Source organism: Musa acuminata, chromosome BXJ2-8, assembly GCF_036884655.1.
Source record: "Musa acuminata AAA Group cultivar baxijiao chromosome BXJ2-8, Cavendish_Baxijiao_AAA, whole genome shotgun sequence".
Taxonomy (NCBI): Eukaryota; Viridiplantae; Streptophyta; class Magnoliopsida; order Zingiberales; family Musaceae; genus Musa; species Musa acuminata.
Genome location: NC_088345.1, coordinates 45,852,301 through 45,866,084, shown reverse-complemented (window position 1 = coordinate 45,866,084; position 13,784 = coordinate 45,852,301). Strand labels below are relative to the sequence as shown.

At 39.0% G+C, this 13,784-nt stretch overlaps 1 protein-coding gene and 2 long non-coding RNA genes across 3 annotated transcripts; 2 read left to right on the top strand and 1 right to left on the bottom strand.

The window, feature by feature from the left end:
• The first annotated feature begins 5,281 nt into the window (after positions 1 to 5,281).
• On the top strand, positions 5,282 to 6,855 carry LOC103995325 (probable transcription factor At5g28040). Its single transcript, XM_009415888.3, has one exon. It carries the CDS (start codon positions 5,403 to 5,405, stop codon positions 6,693 to 6,695), a length of 1,293 nt encoding a protein of 430 aa, XP_009414163.2. The 5' UTR covers positions 5,282 to 5,402; the 3' UTR covers positions 6,696 to 6,855.
• Positions 6,856 to 9,316: 2,461 nt separating this feature from the next.
• LOC135619693 (uncharacterized) lies at positions 9,317 to 12,440 on the top strand. The gene is made up of 2 exons (XR_010489447.1): positions 9,317 to 11,831; positions 11,921 to 12,440. It is a non-coding gene; the product is annotated as an uncharacterized LOC135619693 (long non-coding RNA).
• LOC135619692 (uncharacterized) lies at positions 12,416 to 13,362 on the bottom strand. Its single transcript, XR_010489446.1, has 2 exons — positions 12,835 to 13,362; positions 12,416 to 12,696 (listed from the first exon to the last, which is right to left on the bottom strand). It is a non-coding gene; the product is annotated as an uncharacterized LOC135619692 (long non-coding RNA).
• Between the last annotated feature and the right edge of the window lie 422 nt (positions 13,363 to 13,784).

The window sequence follows — 13,784 nt, the reverse complement described above, 5'->3', positions numbered from 1 at the left end:
AACTAATTGCTTATCCCTGCTGAGGTGTTCTTGGGAATGTGTCTCTAAGACCATCGGTAGCAATGGTTCTTGAACTTAAGTAAGCGGAGGAGAAAACGTTTACAGACTTCGTCACTCGGTTCACCAATGAAATTCGAGGTATGGTAGATGCCCATCTATCACTCATAATGCAAACATTTATGATGAAGCTCAAGCCCTTTTATTTCTTTTGGATGTTGGTGGAAAGACCACCGGTAATGGTACCAAAGGTACTTCTAAGGGTTAATAAATATATTACTACCGAGTTAATGATTTTTGGTAAGCATGAGTCATGCAAGAGATTGAAGCAAAATGACTCCAATCCACCTCGACTCGAGGTCATCGTGGTGAAGGGGAAACGAACTACTCGAGTTACCTTACCCAAGGTTTATGCTGACCCCCTTGAATATGTTTAGTTCTGAAGTTTTTCTACAAATAAAAGAGAAGAGGCTTTTAAAAGACCCTCACCTGATGAAGACTTCATTGATAAAAAGAGATGGGTCCAAGCATTACTTGTTCCATCAGGATTACAACTATGATGCAAAGGATTATCATAACTTAAAAGAGTAGATTGACAATCTCATACATTGGGGACACCTTGTGCGATTCATCCGAAAGCATCGAGAACCCTCAACCCAATTTTAGGGGTCGATGGAGAAGTAGATCGACATTGTCATTGGTGGACCTGCCTCGAGTGGAGACAGCTCTTTGAGTCATAAAGCTTATGCCCGAGCTATCATTGAAAAGTGCCCAAGAACAAAGGGCGACCTAGAGATAACATTCATGGTGAAAGAGACAGTGTACCTCGACCCGAATCACACTAATGCCTTAATAGTTTCTATAAGGATTATCAATACTCAAGTGAAGAGGGACATGATTAACATAAGTAGCTCTATTGGTATTCTTTACTTGATGCTTTCCTAAAACTCGGGCTCTCGACTGATGACCTTACCCCTATGACTTCTTCATTGACGAGGTTCGCTAACGACTTTGTCTCGCCTCCTGTGATAGTGAACTTACACATCATATTCGAAAATGAACCTTGTTCCAAAACAATACTAACTAGATTCATGATGGTAGATACCCCCTCGATATATAATGTAAGTATAGGACAACACATACTAAATAGGTTAAGAGTGGTGGTATTAATCTACCATATGATAATGAACTTTCCGACGAGAACTAGCATTGGAGAGCTAATAAGTAACTAAGGGAGTTGTGCCAATGTTACTCGACGATAATCTGATAATGAACTTTCTGACGAGAACTAGCATAGAAGACCCGATCTGAGACGCTACCTATGGACCCTCCAAACTTTACAAGTTTATCCCACATCCTGAGCCAGTGGAGCCATTGATTGCAATGCCCCTAGACAAGACTCAACCCGATCGAGTTGTCGGGGTGTTAGTTCTCGAAGAGAGACAAGTGTAACTCATCAACTTCCTTCAGGAGAATGCCAAGGTGTTTATGTGGTCGTCGAGAGATATATCGAGAATCGACCCTAATGTAGCTCAGCATCACTTGAAGATTTCTCATGAGACATAACCAATAAATAAAGGCCTCACAAGTTTGCTCCTAACTACTAGTAGATAATTAGTGATGAGATAAATAAGTTATTAGGAGCAGAATTTATTATTGAGGTGCAGTACCCTCATTGGCTCACCAACTTTATACTTATTAAGAAGTCTAATAAAAATTGAAGGATGTGTGTTGACTATATTGATCTCAACAAGGCATGTCCAAAGGATAGCTATTTTTTTTCTCAGATTGATCAATTAGTTGATGCTACCTTAGGTCATGAGCTTTTCATAATTATAAATGCATTATCAAGGTATAACAAATCAGAATGACACTAAAGGATTGGGAACACACTTTCTTTATCATCGGTTGAGTTAAATATTGCTACCAAGTCATACCATTCGGGTTGAAAAATGTTAGGATAATGTACCAAAGAATGATGAACAAGATATTCAAGCACCAAATTAGGAGAAATATTAAAATGTATATAGATGACATGATAGTGAAGAGCAGGACAATTGACTTGCATTTGGCAGACTTGGTCGAGACATTTTAAGCTTTAAAGAAGTTCAACATGTACCTTAATCCAACCAAGTATACCTTCGGAGTCAACTTGAAAAAGTTTCTTGGATTTATTATGCACCATAGGAGAATATATACAAACCCCGAGAATGTATGAGCTATTTTAGAGATGTGCCCACCTCGACTGGTAAGAGAAGTCCAATAATTAACAAGGTGAATAACAACGCTCAATCGATTCTTATCCTAATCGAGTGATAGGTATTTGTCCTTTTTTCAAGCATTAAAGAACCCAAAGGGCTTCTTATGGATAGAAGAGTGTCAAGAGACTTTCAAAAGGCTAAAGTATCACCTCGCCCAATTGTCGCAACTTACCTCCTCTATCTCAGGTAAAACTCCAAGCCTCTACCTCGTTGCCCCCGACCTAGCTCTCAGCTTAGTGATGGTACGAGATGAGTTGGGAGTTCAAAAGTCTATTTACTATATCATTCACATTCTAAGTGAGCCCGACGAATGATACCCTTATACCGAGAGGCTCGCATTTGCACTAGTATTGGCGGCAAGGAAGCTTCGACTCTATTTTCAACCATATGCTGTGTAAGTGATCCTCTCTCAGTTCATTATCTCAGGTCAACTGCTGAGGTAGTTAGTAGAGCTGGATGTGTTGGACATATGATATATTCTGAGGATTGTCATAAAAGTATAGATATTTACAGACTTTATATTAGAACTAACTTATCCTTTGCCCGAGGCAGACAACCACACCCCACCAGCATGGTTGCTATTCGTGGATGGTTCCACTACCTTGGATGGGGGTGATGTCGAACTCATCCTGAAATTTCCAAACAAACAAGTGTACGAGTAAGCTCTCCTATTAGGGTCAAAATCTCCAACAATGAAGTCGAGTATGAGACACTTCTCTCAAGGCTCTAGCTTGCTCGGGAGCTTCAAGTCTAGGACTTGATAGTGTTTGGTAAACCATAATTAATTAGGAACTAAGTAAAAGAGAATTATAAAGCTCGAGATGCAACTATGACAAAGTGCATCATTAAGGTGCAAAGATTAACTCACAACTTCTTTCAACTAAATGCATTACAAGTCCCTCGTGAAGAGAATGCCCAGGTTGACACGCTTGCTAGATTAGCATCGACCAGAGCCTTGTAGGAGTGCTAGTCATTATCGAGACGCTTCTAACCCAAATTATTAATAAGTATAATACGACTATAATTAGGAAAGAGCCAAACTAGATGAACAAGATCTTGCGCTAAAACAATGATGGAATGTTCCCTATTGCATCATCTTGAAAAGTCAAGCATCATCGAGCATAGTATTACATAATTAACAATTTCTTATATCATAAGTCTTTTAACTAATTATTCCTCGTATGGCCTGACACCCCAAGAGGCTAAGAGGGTGCTTATCACGTGCATGAGGGTATCTACGGGGAACATATTAGTGGATGAAGCCTTGCCTTCAAAGTATTTCGATAAGGGTTTTACTGACTGACATTGCATAAGGATATAATAACCTATACCCAAAGATGTCTTAGGTGCTAGAGGTTTGCATGGATATATCATCAATTGATAGTTCCTTTGAGTCCGATCAATTATGGATGATCATTCACCTAATGAGGTATGGACATCCTCAGACCCTTTTTGCCAGCCTCGAGCCAATAGAGGTTTCTCATTGTTAGAATTGACTATTTTATAAAATGGGTGAAGGCTGAGCTATTAACATCGATCATTGAGAAGTAAGTTGAGGGATTCATCTAAAAGAATACCATCACCCGCTTGAGAATTTTTAGAGCCATCATCACCGCTAAAGGAACTCGATTCAACAATGCAAAGTTTGAGTTCTATCAATCCTACGAAGTTCAATTAAGATTCAGCTAGATAACTCATTCTCAAACCAATGGTTTCTCTGAGGTTACCAATTGAGTTATTCTTGAAGGATTAAAGAAGTAAATCGTTAGAACAAAAGATACATAGGTAGACAGGCTACTAAGTATCTTGTGGGCCTCTTGGATAATACCTAAGATGTCCTTTAGTATTGAAGTTGTCTAAGAGAATCATCGTTTAGTTTAGCATTCAACACTGAAGTTATCCTACCACCCAAGATAGTCTTTCCAATACCTCAGGTTGAGAATTTTGATGATAAAATCTCTGAAGAAGAACTTTGAGTCAGATTTAACATAATCAATGAGGCTAAAGCAAAAGCACACCTAAGAGCACTGAGAACAAAAAAAATAATTATCAAACTATATAATCAAAGTGTTCACCCTCGAGGAGTTGGACTAGGGGATCTTGTGTTTTAGTAACTCAATTAGATATCGAGTTAAGTTAGCACCGAACTAAGACATTGAGGTTGTTTGAAATGGAACCTATCGTCTCGAGACAATAAAAAGAGTGTTATCAACATAATAAAAAAAATATTTATTTATTTTTATCATTCGTATTTATACTCATATACCTCGAGTTACTAACGTGAATATCAGAGAGACAATATTGAAAAATCTCAATATACATATAGGTGACACCTCGGAAGCTTAGTGTTTTCATCTTAAATATATCTCGGATAACTCTACATATTTAGGTTTGGATCATGTCAGACTAATCAGAATATCAATAACTTTTTTTCTTATCATAAATATAACATATTATTTTTCTGTATGATTATGCATCATTTATTTTGTGACCCTTTATATATAAATTAAATTACAAAATACTACAGTTTCTGTCCTCAAACTAATCAAAATATTTTCATTAAGAACCTTAACTTTGTTTTTTGGCGATCGCACCTGCTGGTTCGCAGAAGCCCGAGACCGAGACCCGTTAACTTTCGAATGGATCAGCTACGGCCATATCCCTTAACTCGGCGGCCGTCACATGATATCAGTTCGGTGGTTCCACCCATCTCGACCGTCGTATGATGGAATCTAGCGCTATTTGACTTGAACAACGAACGGTTGTGATCGAGCGTGCAGATGACGACTTCAGCCCACAGGAAACAGTGGCCATGTCTGTGTCTGTATCCCGAACGGGTGCTTCGCAAGCCGTTATTCTGGTCGTATCTGAGATCGCTCCTTGAAGCAGACTTGTTCAACCGTAGCGTCCTTTTCGAATCCATCGTTCTACCGAATCCCATCTTGGCCATACGAACGGAATCGTGCGGTGGATGTTGACGATCGAGTGCTAATACACCAAATCTGCCGTGCAAGAGAGGGTCGTAGCTATCCGCTCGCAGAATACCATTTCCAAGCCCAAACCCCGTTCTCGCCGCCGATCGATCCATTCGCCGAAGAGAGAGAGAGAGAGAGAGAGAGGAAAGAAGAACAAGGAGAGGAAGGGATGCCGACCGCAGAAGAAGCAGAGCAGGAGCGCGCTGTCTTCGATGACGAGGACGACGTTTCCTCCGACAGCGACGACAGCGACGACGACGAAGGCGAGGCGACGGCACCGCCACCGTCTCTGCAACCCCAAGCGGCACCAACGGCAGTGTTTTCGGAGGCGGTCAGCGATCTGAACCCCTCCGCCCCTTCCCATGACGCTGCAAACCCTAACCCTAATCCCAACCCCAGCCCTACCTTTTCCGATGCTTCCGCCTGCGCTCCACCCCAGAACGGTGCGATCCCGGTCCAGGTGCTTCCCGTCGCGCCCGCTTCCGCTCCCTCCTTCGACGCCGCCCTCTTCACCCCCTCTTCCACCTCAATCCACGTCCCTGCCCCTGTGTCCTCGGCCTCCGAGGAGAGGAGGTCCCTCTCCGTCGTCGCCTTCGACGACTCCCGTCGGCTCTTCCAGCGGCTATGGACCGACGAGGAGGAGATCAAGATCCTGCAGGAGTTCTTTGAGTTCACCTCGAGACGCGGCACCACTTTCGCCTCTCACCAGTACGACACCGGCCCCTTCTACGAGGAGATCAAGAAGCAGTTCCAGTTCGAGTTCACCAAGAACCAGCTAATCGAGAAGCTCCGTCGTCTTAAGAAGAAGTATCGGAACTGCGTCGGCAGGATGCGGTCCGTGGGGAAAGATTTCGCCTTTAAGAGCGCACACGAGCGGGCTATCTACGATATCGCTCGCAAGATCTGGAGCGCCAGCACAAAGCGGGACTATGAGAGTGATGATGAGGACCTTAATACTCCAAGCAACACCATTTCCAACGAGATCATTACGGTTCCGATCAACGATGGTTCTTTAAGTTGTGACAGAAAGATGTCAAGATCGAGAAGGCGCTTGAGAAGAAGAATGGCTGAAGAGGCTGCTGCAACAGATGCTGCGGCGGCAGTTGGGGGAGTAGTTGTAGATAATTCCTCCACGGTGTTGCACACGCCTCTAGCTTTGGAATCTGGGATACCAGACATCATCAAGGAGACAGTGAAGAACTGCCTCTCACCACTATTCAAGGAGCTCATCAATTCTGCAGCTGGCGGGATGCTTGGTCCAGGACTCAATAGTGGGGCATCGCCATTGAGCCTTCTGCCACTGAGCCTTGGGGGTGGTTCCTCGGCAGCACCAGGGATTGCTGTGGATGACAAGTGGAGAAAGCAACAGATTCTGGAACTGGAGGTTTACTTGAAGCGGATAGAGCTTGTAAGGGAACACATCAATTCGACCTTGGAGGAGCTCAAGTCTGCAAGGAGCTGATTAGAGGTTCTGCTAGAAAAGATGTAATTCTAATCGTTGGATCCTTGTGCTTTGATTTGTGATTCTTGTTTATTTGGATAGTACTAGATATAGCAAACTGCTAAGGTAACACTGCTTTTCTTCCTTGTATTAATCTCTATCTAGTCTTAGTTCCTTTCAATCTTTTTTATCCTCCACCCTCTGTGCTTGATGAGGAAAGAGCGTAGGAGGAAAGGCAAGCCAGCAATTTTTTACTTGTATTTATCTTATCTGCATGCTGCTTATGATTTTGACTTACTGATTTGTGCAAATGCTTTCAATTTCTATATTTGGATATGTTAGCATCCTAGATTTTGATACTGCTTCATTTCCCTTTCTGATTGGACAGGACTGCTTGTTCCTTTTGGAAATTGATACATATGTCATGATATTTAGGAATAGCTATTACGGCTTTACACAGATGTGCTTATAATTGGCAACATATATATTTCATTTACATTTTTGAAATTTTGTTAGCTCTTTCATGGCACCATTTTTGTTAATGCATGTTTTCCTTTGTCTTCTAAAGAGCAAACTCTTGTCTTGACATTGTCTGTGATGGTATGATGAATACTGTGAAAGATGTATACTCATATGAATGTTGTTGGATTTTCTCGAGTTATCAAGCTACAAATTTGTTTTGCATGGATTTGTTATGTGAGGATGAAAAATAACTCTTTTTGAAGGTGAAGGTCCATAAGAGTTGGAAATCATCATTATATCAAGTGTTTAGGTTATGGAAAGACAATATTTTGGGAGTACTGATGTAGGATTGCAACAAAAAGCAGGATTAGTCATGTACCAAAAACATTGAGAAATAATTCCAGAAAGACCAGATCTATTCCAGTCCTTGACTTCTCCTGCTTGTTGGAAGGGATTTGAGTTTTAAAATTTTGCAAATCAATTTGATAGATTTCCTTCTGTATGCAGAAAATTATTTTGGCAGGTGGTCTGTGGTGGCATATCAAATATAGGAAGCAATAATATGAAAGAGAATTGCTGTATATTTAGCTTGTAAGGTAAACCCAGTCCAGATCATCTTTGTTTACAGTGTCTAATTCAAGTTTCAACTTTCTTCTTTTACATCTTATCATGCAGATGAAATCAGTCAATTTTCCATTATGAATGTGATTTTTTTACATCCCTTTACTGTATGGATTTGTATTTGCATAAGAATTATTGAAGAAATAGATTAGCATAAATGGAATGGAAAATCACATTTGTTACTGGTATGATGTTTTTTATTTGCAGCTTCACCCCAAAAATGTGTTCCTCTAATTTTTGACCTACCACTTTCTAGTTTAATAAACAGTCTCATTTTCTGTTTTACCATCATCCTCATTGTGGTATTATCCCTCTTCAGACTATCTACTAATCTATTTCTACTGGTTCAAGACCAACATTTTTCAGATGTTGCTGCTCATTTCTCTGCTTCATTTCAACTCATGCCTGTGTAACTTTCTCAACTACTATTGCTAAAAGATTTAGCTTAATTTTGCAAATTTAGCCAGATAAGGATGACTAGTATTCTCTGTGACTAAATTGTGACTCTTAATCATGGACAAGGAGAACTGCTGGCGGTCACAGCTGACTGAAGGACAACTATGATGGGCCATAAGAAAGGGTTTTGGAGGTACCATTCATTCTTTAAATTGTTCCTAGCTTTCCTTATGAGTGCATGCATGTTATACACATTTACAGTCCAATCTTTCTGTGGACTACTTTCAATTTCTTAATTACTTTCACTATTCATTCTTTAAATGTCCTACATAGGCAGCTTCAAAAAGATTCGTTCTTTCTTCTGGTTATAGTTCACAGCTTGACATCTTTGTTACCTACAGCAGTCAATTGGAAGCTTGTCTTCTCATGTACATAATTTATCTGAATGCTTCGATGAAATAGCATATGAATATATGATAAGCTAGCATTTTTAGGACACAGATATAGTTAGCAACCTACATATTCTGTTTGTCTACATCCATGCAACCAATTCATTCTGTGGTCTTAATTCATCTTTATTCTGGGATAGGAAATCTAGACACCTCAATTGTTTTTGGATGAACATAATTTTTGTGACTTAATCCATCAATAATATTCTCAAATGCCACATCCTTCCAAAGTATGCAAGGCAATGAGAGCGCCAGCCAAGTGGATGGGGAATCTAATTCCTTGTGCTCTCTATATAAATCTTACTGCAACATGATGGACAAACTTGGGAGATTGCATTATATGACACTAGCCACTGCAAAAGCAGAACCGATGTAATGAGGTCTCCTGGCTAGGCCAGTTGTGGCTGCTAAGGCGGTAACAGGCAGTGGCAAGAGGGAGGGGTTTATTTTCACATGGAAAGTGAATAAAGACTTAGATTCACTGATATGAGTATGATAAGAGTATGATAGATGCATTACTATTAGTTGGTATGAAGTCATTATTGGATTGATGGGTGTTCAAATCGAATCGAAAAATTGAACCAAACCTGAATCGAACCATTTTTAAATCGATTGCTTTATCAATAATCCGATTTTGAAGTCTATAAATGATCTAGTTTTTTTTTTGGGGGGGGGGGGGGGGGGGGGGGGGGGGGGGGGTTACTCTTCTATGGTTCGGTTAACCGGTTCGGACTGAACTGATTTTAATTAAAAAAATATCAACTCAACCCAAAGGCCCTAAAATCCCTTCCCAAACTCTATAAGTTCACTGCTCTTCCTTCATCTCTACGACTCTTCCTCATCGTCCCCTTCTTGGCCTAGCTCTCTCGTCTCAGGTATGAACCCTATATGTTTGTCATCCTTCTTCGTTAACAATCCCTTTATTGATTTGTATAAATTCCTCTGTTGATTTGTCCGTATCATTGCATATCCTCATCATCAAGAAAAAAAGACTTCATGTGAAGCCGTTATTCCTTTGGGGGCATCTTTCAATAAAAAATAAAAAACCACTTGCACATAGGTGCAATTGTTTAGAATGAAATTTATGATATAAACTTTTTAAGAATGTAGGTCCAATTGGATCAAAATTTTGATTTGGTTCGATTAAACTCAATTGATTCACCGAACCGAACTAGTTTATTTGATATATATATATATATATATATATATATATATATATATATATATATATATATATTGCTTTAACCGTACTTAAAATTACTTAAAATTAAAAATCAGTTAATCGGATTTTAACCAGTTCGGTTAGGCAGGTCTGAAATGGTTCCGGTTTGGAGTACATTGCTTTAACCGTATCAAATCGTTTTTTGATCGAACCGAACCAGTTCATTTGAAATATATATATATATATATATATATATATATATATATATATATATATATATATTAAATTACTTAAAATTGAAAATCAGTTAATTGGTTTTGAATTGGTTCGGTTAGGTAGGTCCGACATGGTTCTGGTTCAGATTATCTTGATTTAATCAAACCAAATCGTTTTTTCAGTTTGGTTTGATTTGACCCTTAATGGTTTGGTTCAAACCTCTCTAAACATTCTAGGTCTTTTGGACGCAGATTTCATATGTTGAAGTAGGAAACAACAACAACAACAACAACCAAACCGTAAATCCAACTATCTGGGGTTGACTACATGGACTTTTTACGCTGTCATTAAAATTTGTAAAAATCACATGTTTAGTTAAGTTTAGAGTACTTTAATTTTTATTTATAGTTTTTGCTAAAGTCTTTTTAGATCTTTCTCTATCTCTTCTCGTATCATTAATATTAATCATTTCACCTCTTCTGGTTATCGCATCCGAGGTACCCTAAACACATGAGCATACTATCTTAAATGATTTTCTCATCTTATTCTCAATCGAAACGATATCTAGTTGTTCACGACAAGAATATTTTTTTTCTTGTCTTTCCTAGTAGCTCTATACATCCATCTGAATATTCTCGTATCGACAATACAATTTTTTGCACATGTTATTTCTTAACTGTCCAACACTCAGATCCATTAAGCATTGTTAGTTTCACAACTATCTAATAAAATTTTTCTTTTAGTTTCAAAAGTATCTAATAATCACACAAGACTTTTGACCCTTGTCATTTTAATTATCTTGCTTTTACTCTATGAATAATATCTTCATGGATCTTTTCATTTGATTGAATAATTGATCATGTTGAAGTAGAAAATTGAATTATACCCTTAGATGAGCCCTCTATTGTTCCCATTACTTAATTCCTCACACTCCTGTCGTGGCTTCTGTGCGTCCACAATGGCAATAAAAGGTTTTATATTCTTCAATGCACTACTGCAGCAACTTATTTTCTTCATTGAGAGGAACATAAGCATTTGGTGGAACCCTAACTTTCTTTGGATGTCCTGCGTACCACATGCCAGGAATCTGTTGATGTGACAAAAACATGTCACATGGGGGAAGCCATCTCTTGTTGAAGAATAAACTAATGCCAATCATTGGAAGAAAAATAATGATTGATTCCTTACATGAGAAAGCAATTGTTGTTCATCTTTGATGTTGCTAAGATAACATGTAACTTATGTTGGACTCCTGACAGAGTACATATGTCTGCAAACCCCCAAGTTATTGGACCCAATCACATTTGAAGAACAATAAATTAGTGGCAATCACGAGAAGAAAAATAATGATCGATTGCCTTAAGAAATTAGCAATCAGTAGACCAGATAAAGAGCAGTTCATCTTCTTCAATGATACACTATTGATGTTGCTTCAAGTCAAGTTCTCTGCATGAATTAGATAATGCTTTTAATATATCCTTTGATTTATCACAAGGCTATAGTTTACATGTTTCTGACATCTACCCTTGAATTTGAAGCAAACTACCAGCTCTACTGATCTACTCATATATTGATACTCTTGTGCTACTCCATATGATGAGTTCAATAAACAAGAAGAAGCATTGCATGTGCCCATGCAAGCAAATCTATTGTAGCTACCTCATCTGGTGGATCTTGCCTCCCACTGTTCATATCTTTTCCCCTATATATAAACCAAGCAGGATCATATGATGGAAAGTGATTCTGAGAAAAGAACACATATGGGTTCTTGGTTTCGCAGCATCACATCTCCTCTCAGAAAAGCTTGCACCATTTTCAACTCCTCACCTAGAGAGAAGAAGATCCCCACAGGTTCATGTGTGCACTAGCATACTTACTTAGCTTTATGCTTAGTGTTGTTCAGCCATCAGATATATGATAGGCAACTTTGTTGCTTTCAGGACATGATTGCAGCAGCATCGTGAAGCTTCATGGGGAAGTGATGGCATGCCGGTATGAGGACGTTCGAGTTATGTGGTCCATCCTCGACAAGTCAAGGCCATCTAATGATATGGCATCATTCCCAGCTCACGAGTGAGGATGCACTTGTGCCACTTCTAATGCACCTTCGTATGTATGTCCTCACCTCACTGTTGTGGATCTGTCTGTGCTTAGAGCTAAGATGAAACAAAATATAAGTCTGCATCGTAGGAAGGAGAGCAGAAGGTCCACAGGTTGTAATAACAATTCCCCGTGGATGCTCTCGAGGATCATGGTGAGATTTTAAAGCCAAAAACTGTGGTCTACTTTTTTGAAGCTTCAGAGAGAGAGAGAGAGAGAGAGAGAGAGAGAGAGAGAGAGAGAGAGTAGCTCAACAACAAATTGTGGGAGAGAAGAGCCTTGCAGACCGAGAATGCTTTTTCTTCTCTTTCCCAAACTTTGTGCATTCTTTACTATAAACGAACAATTGCAGCACCATCATACAGCAAAGAAGAGGAGAGTACAGAAACACATTTCAAATGTCACTCTGCTCCACCATCTCCACCGCTGCTACTTCAATTAACATCAGTTAAAACCTCACTTCTACCGCCAGTAAAGGGAACATCTTCATCTAGTACATATTTCTTCCTTCTTTTAACCGTCGAGAAATGAATTATTTGGTGATGGCATAGACGGCATAGATGATCCCGGGGATGTAGCCGAGGATGGTCAGCAAAAGGCAGAGCCAAAACTCCACCTGCTCCACACCAAAGAGGGCAACAAAGAAGAAAGTAGAAATAAGTTCCCTCTCATTAATCTTTCATACGACGGCAATTGAAAGAGCAAAGACAAACTTAAGAGATGGGAAGAAAGAGAAAGAGGAGTTTGGTGTTACCTTGCAGCCAAACTTGAGGAAGACACCAAGAGGAGGAAGAATTATGGCAACCAGTAAATCCAAGCAAGTAGCTGTCCCCATTTTGGTTCAGATCTCAAGTTACACAGATATATCTAAATCTAGCTAGAAAGAAGCAGATCTTCTCCTTTCATGTTCTTCTGCAGAAGAGAGACGAGGAAGAAAAGCTTAAGACCTTAGACACACGTATTCTTGATGGCAAAGGTGGGTAAGAACGAGTTACTTATAGATGCAATGACACGTGCTTGACGTGTGCGATGGATGACGATGGGCAATAATGAAAGGATTTAGTGATATCATTTTCTATATATTTTTGTTTTTTTCTTTGCTTGAATGTTTTTTTTATTTTTTTATCTTCTCATCATCACCTCCTAATAATTATGATAAAAACCAAATACAAATTAATGTGTCTGTCTAGTTCACATATACCCATCCTGTCAACATTTAAAAGAAAATTCAGCTGCTAATTACTAGTTTAAATTTAAAAAAAATTTAAAAATTATAAAACTATAAATTTTTTTATTAAAATGTATAAATATTTATGTAATAATCAATTATGAATAATTTATAGGGATAAATATTTTTCCTCATTTATGTTATTATCCACAAACACAAGAGTGTTTCCACCATTGCATTCTTTTTCTTTGTCTATCAAAAAGACTGGAGTAAGAAAACAATAAAGGCTACCATATTCCATTATAATGTCCTAATCATTTGCTAAGTGATATGCTTGTCATCCGCCACCCACCTTACATTCCCCCATCCAAGTTAGTATGCCCAAAAATTATGCCACTTCTTCCATCACTCAACTAAGAAAGATGCTATTCTATCCGCTCATCCCATCGGCACACATTCCATTCCCCTATCATCCTCAACACAACTCACTATCAGAGTAAAAGAGAACTACAATATTCAACACATCTCACTACCAG

Excerpts from the sequence above, each read along its gene's own strand:
- LOC103995325 (XM_009415888.3), top strand. The coding sequence starts at position 5,403 with ATGCCGACCGCAGAAGAAGCAGAGCAGGAGCGCGCTGTCTTCGATGAC.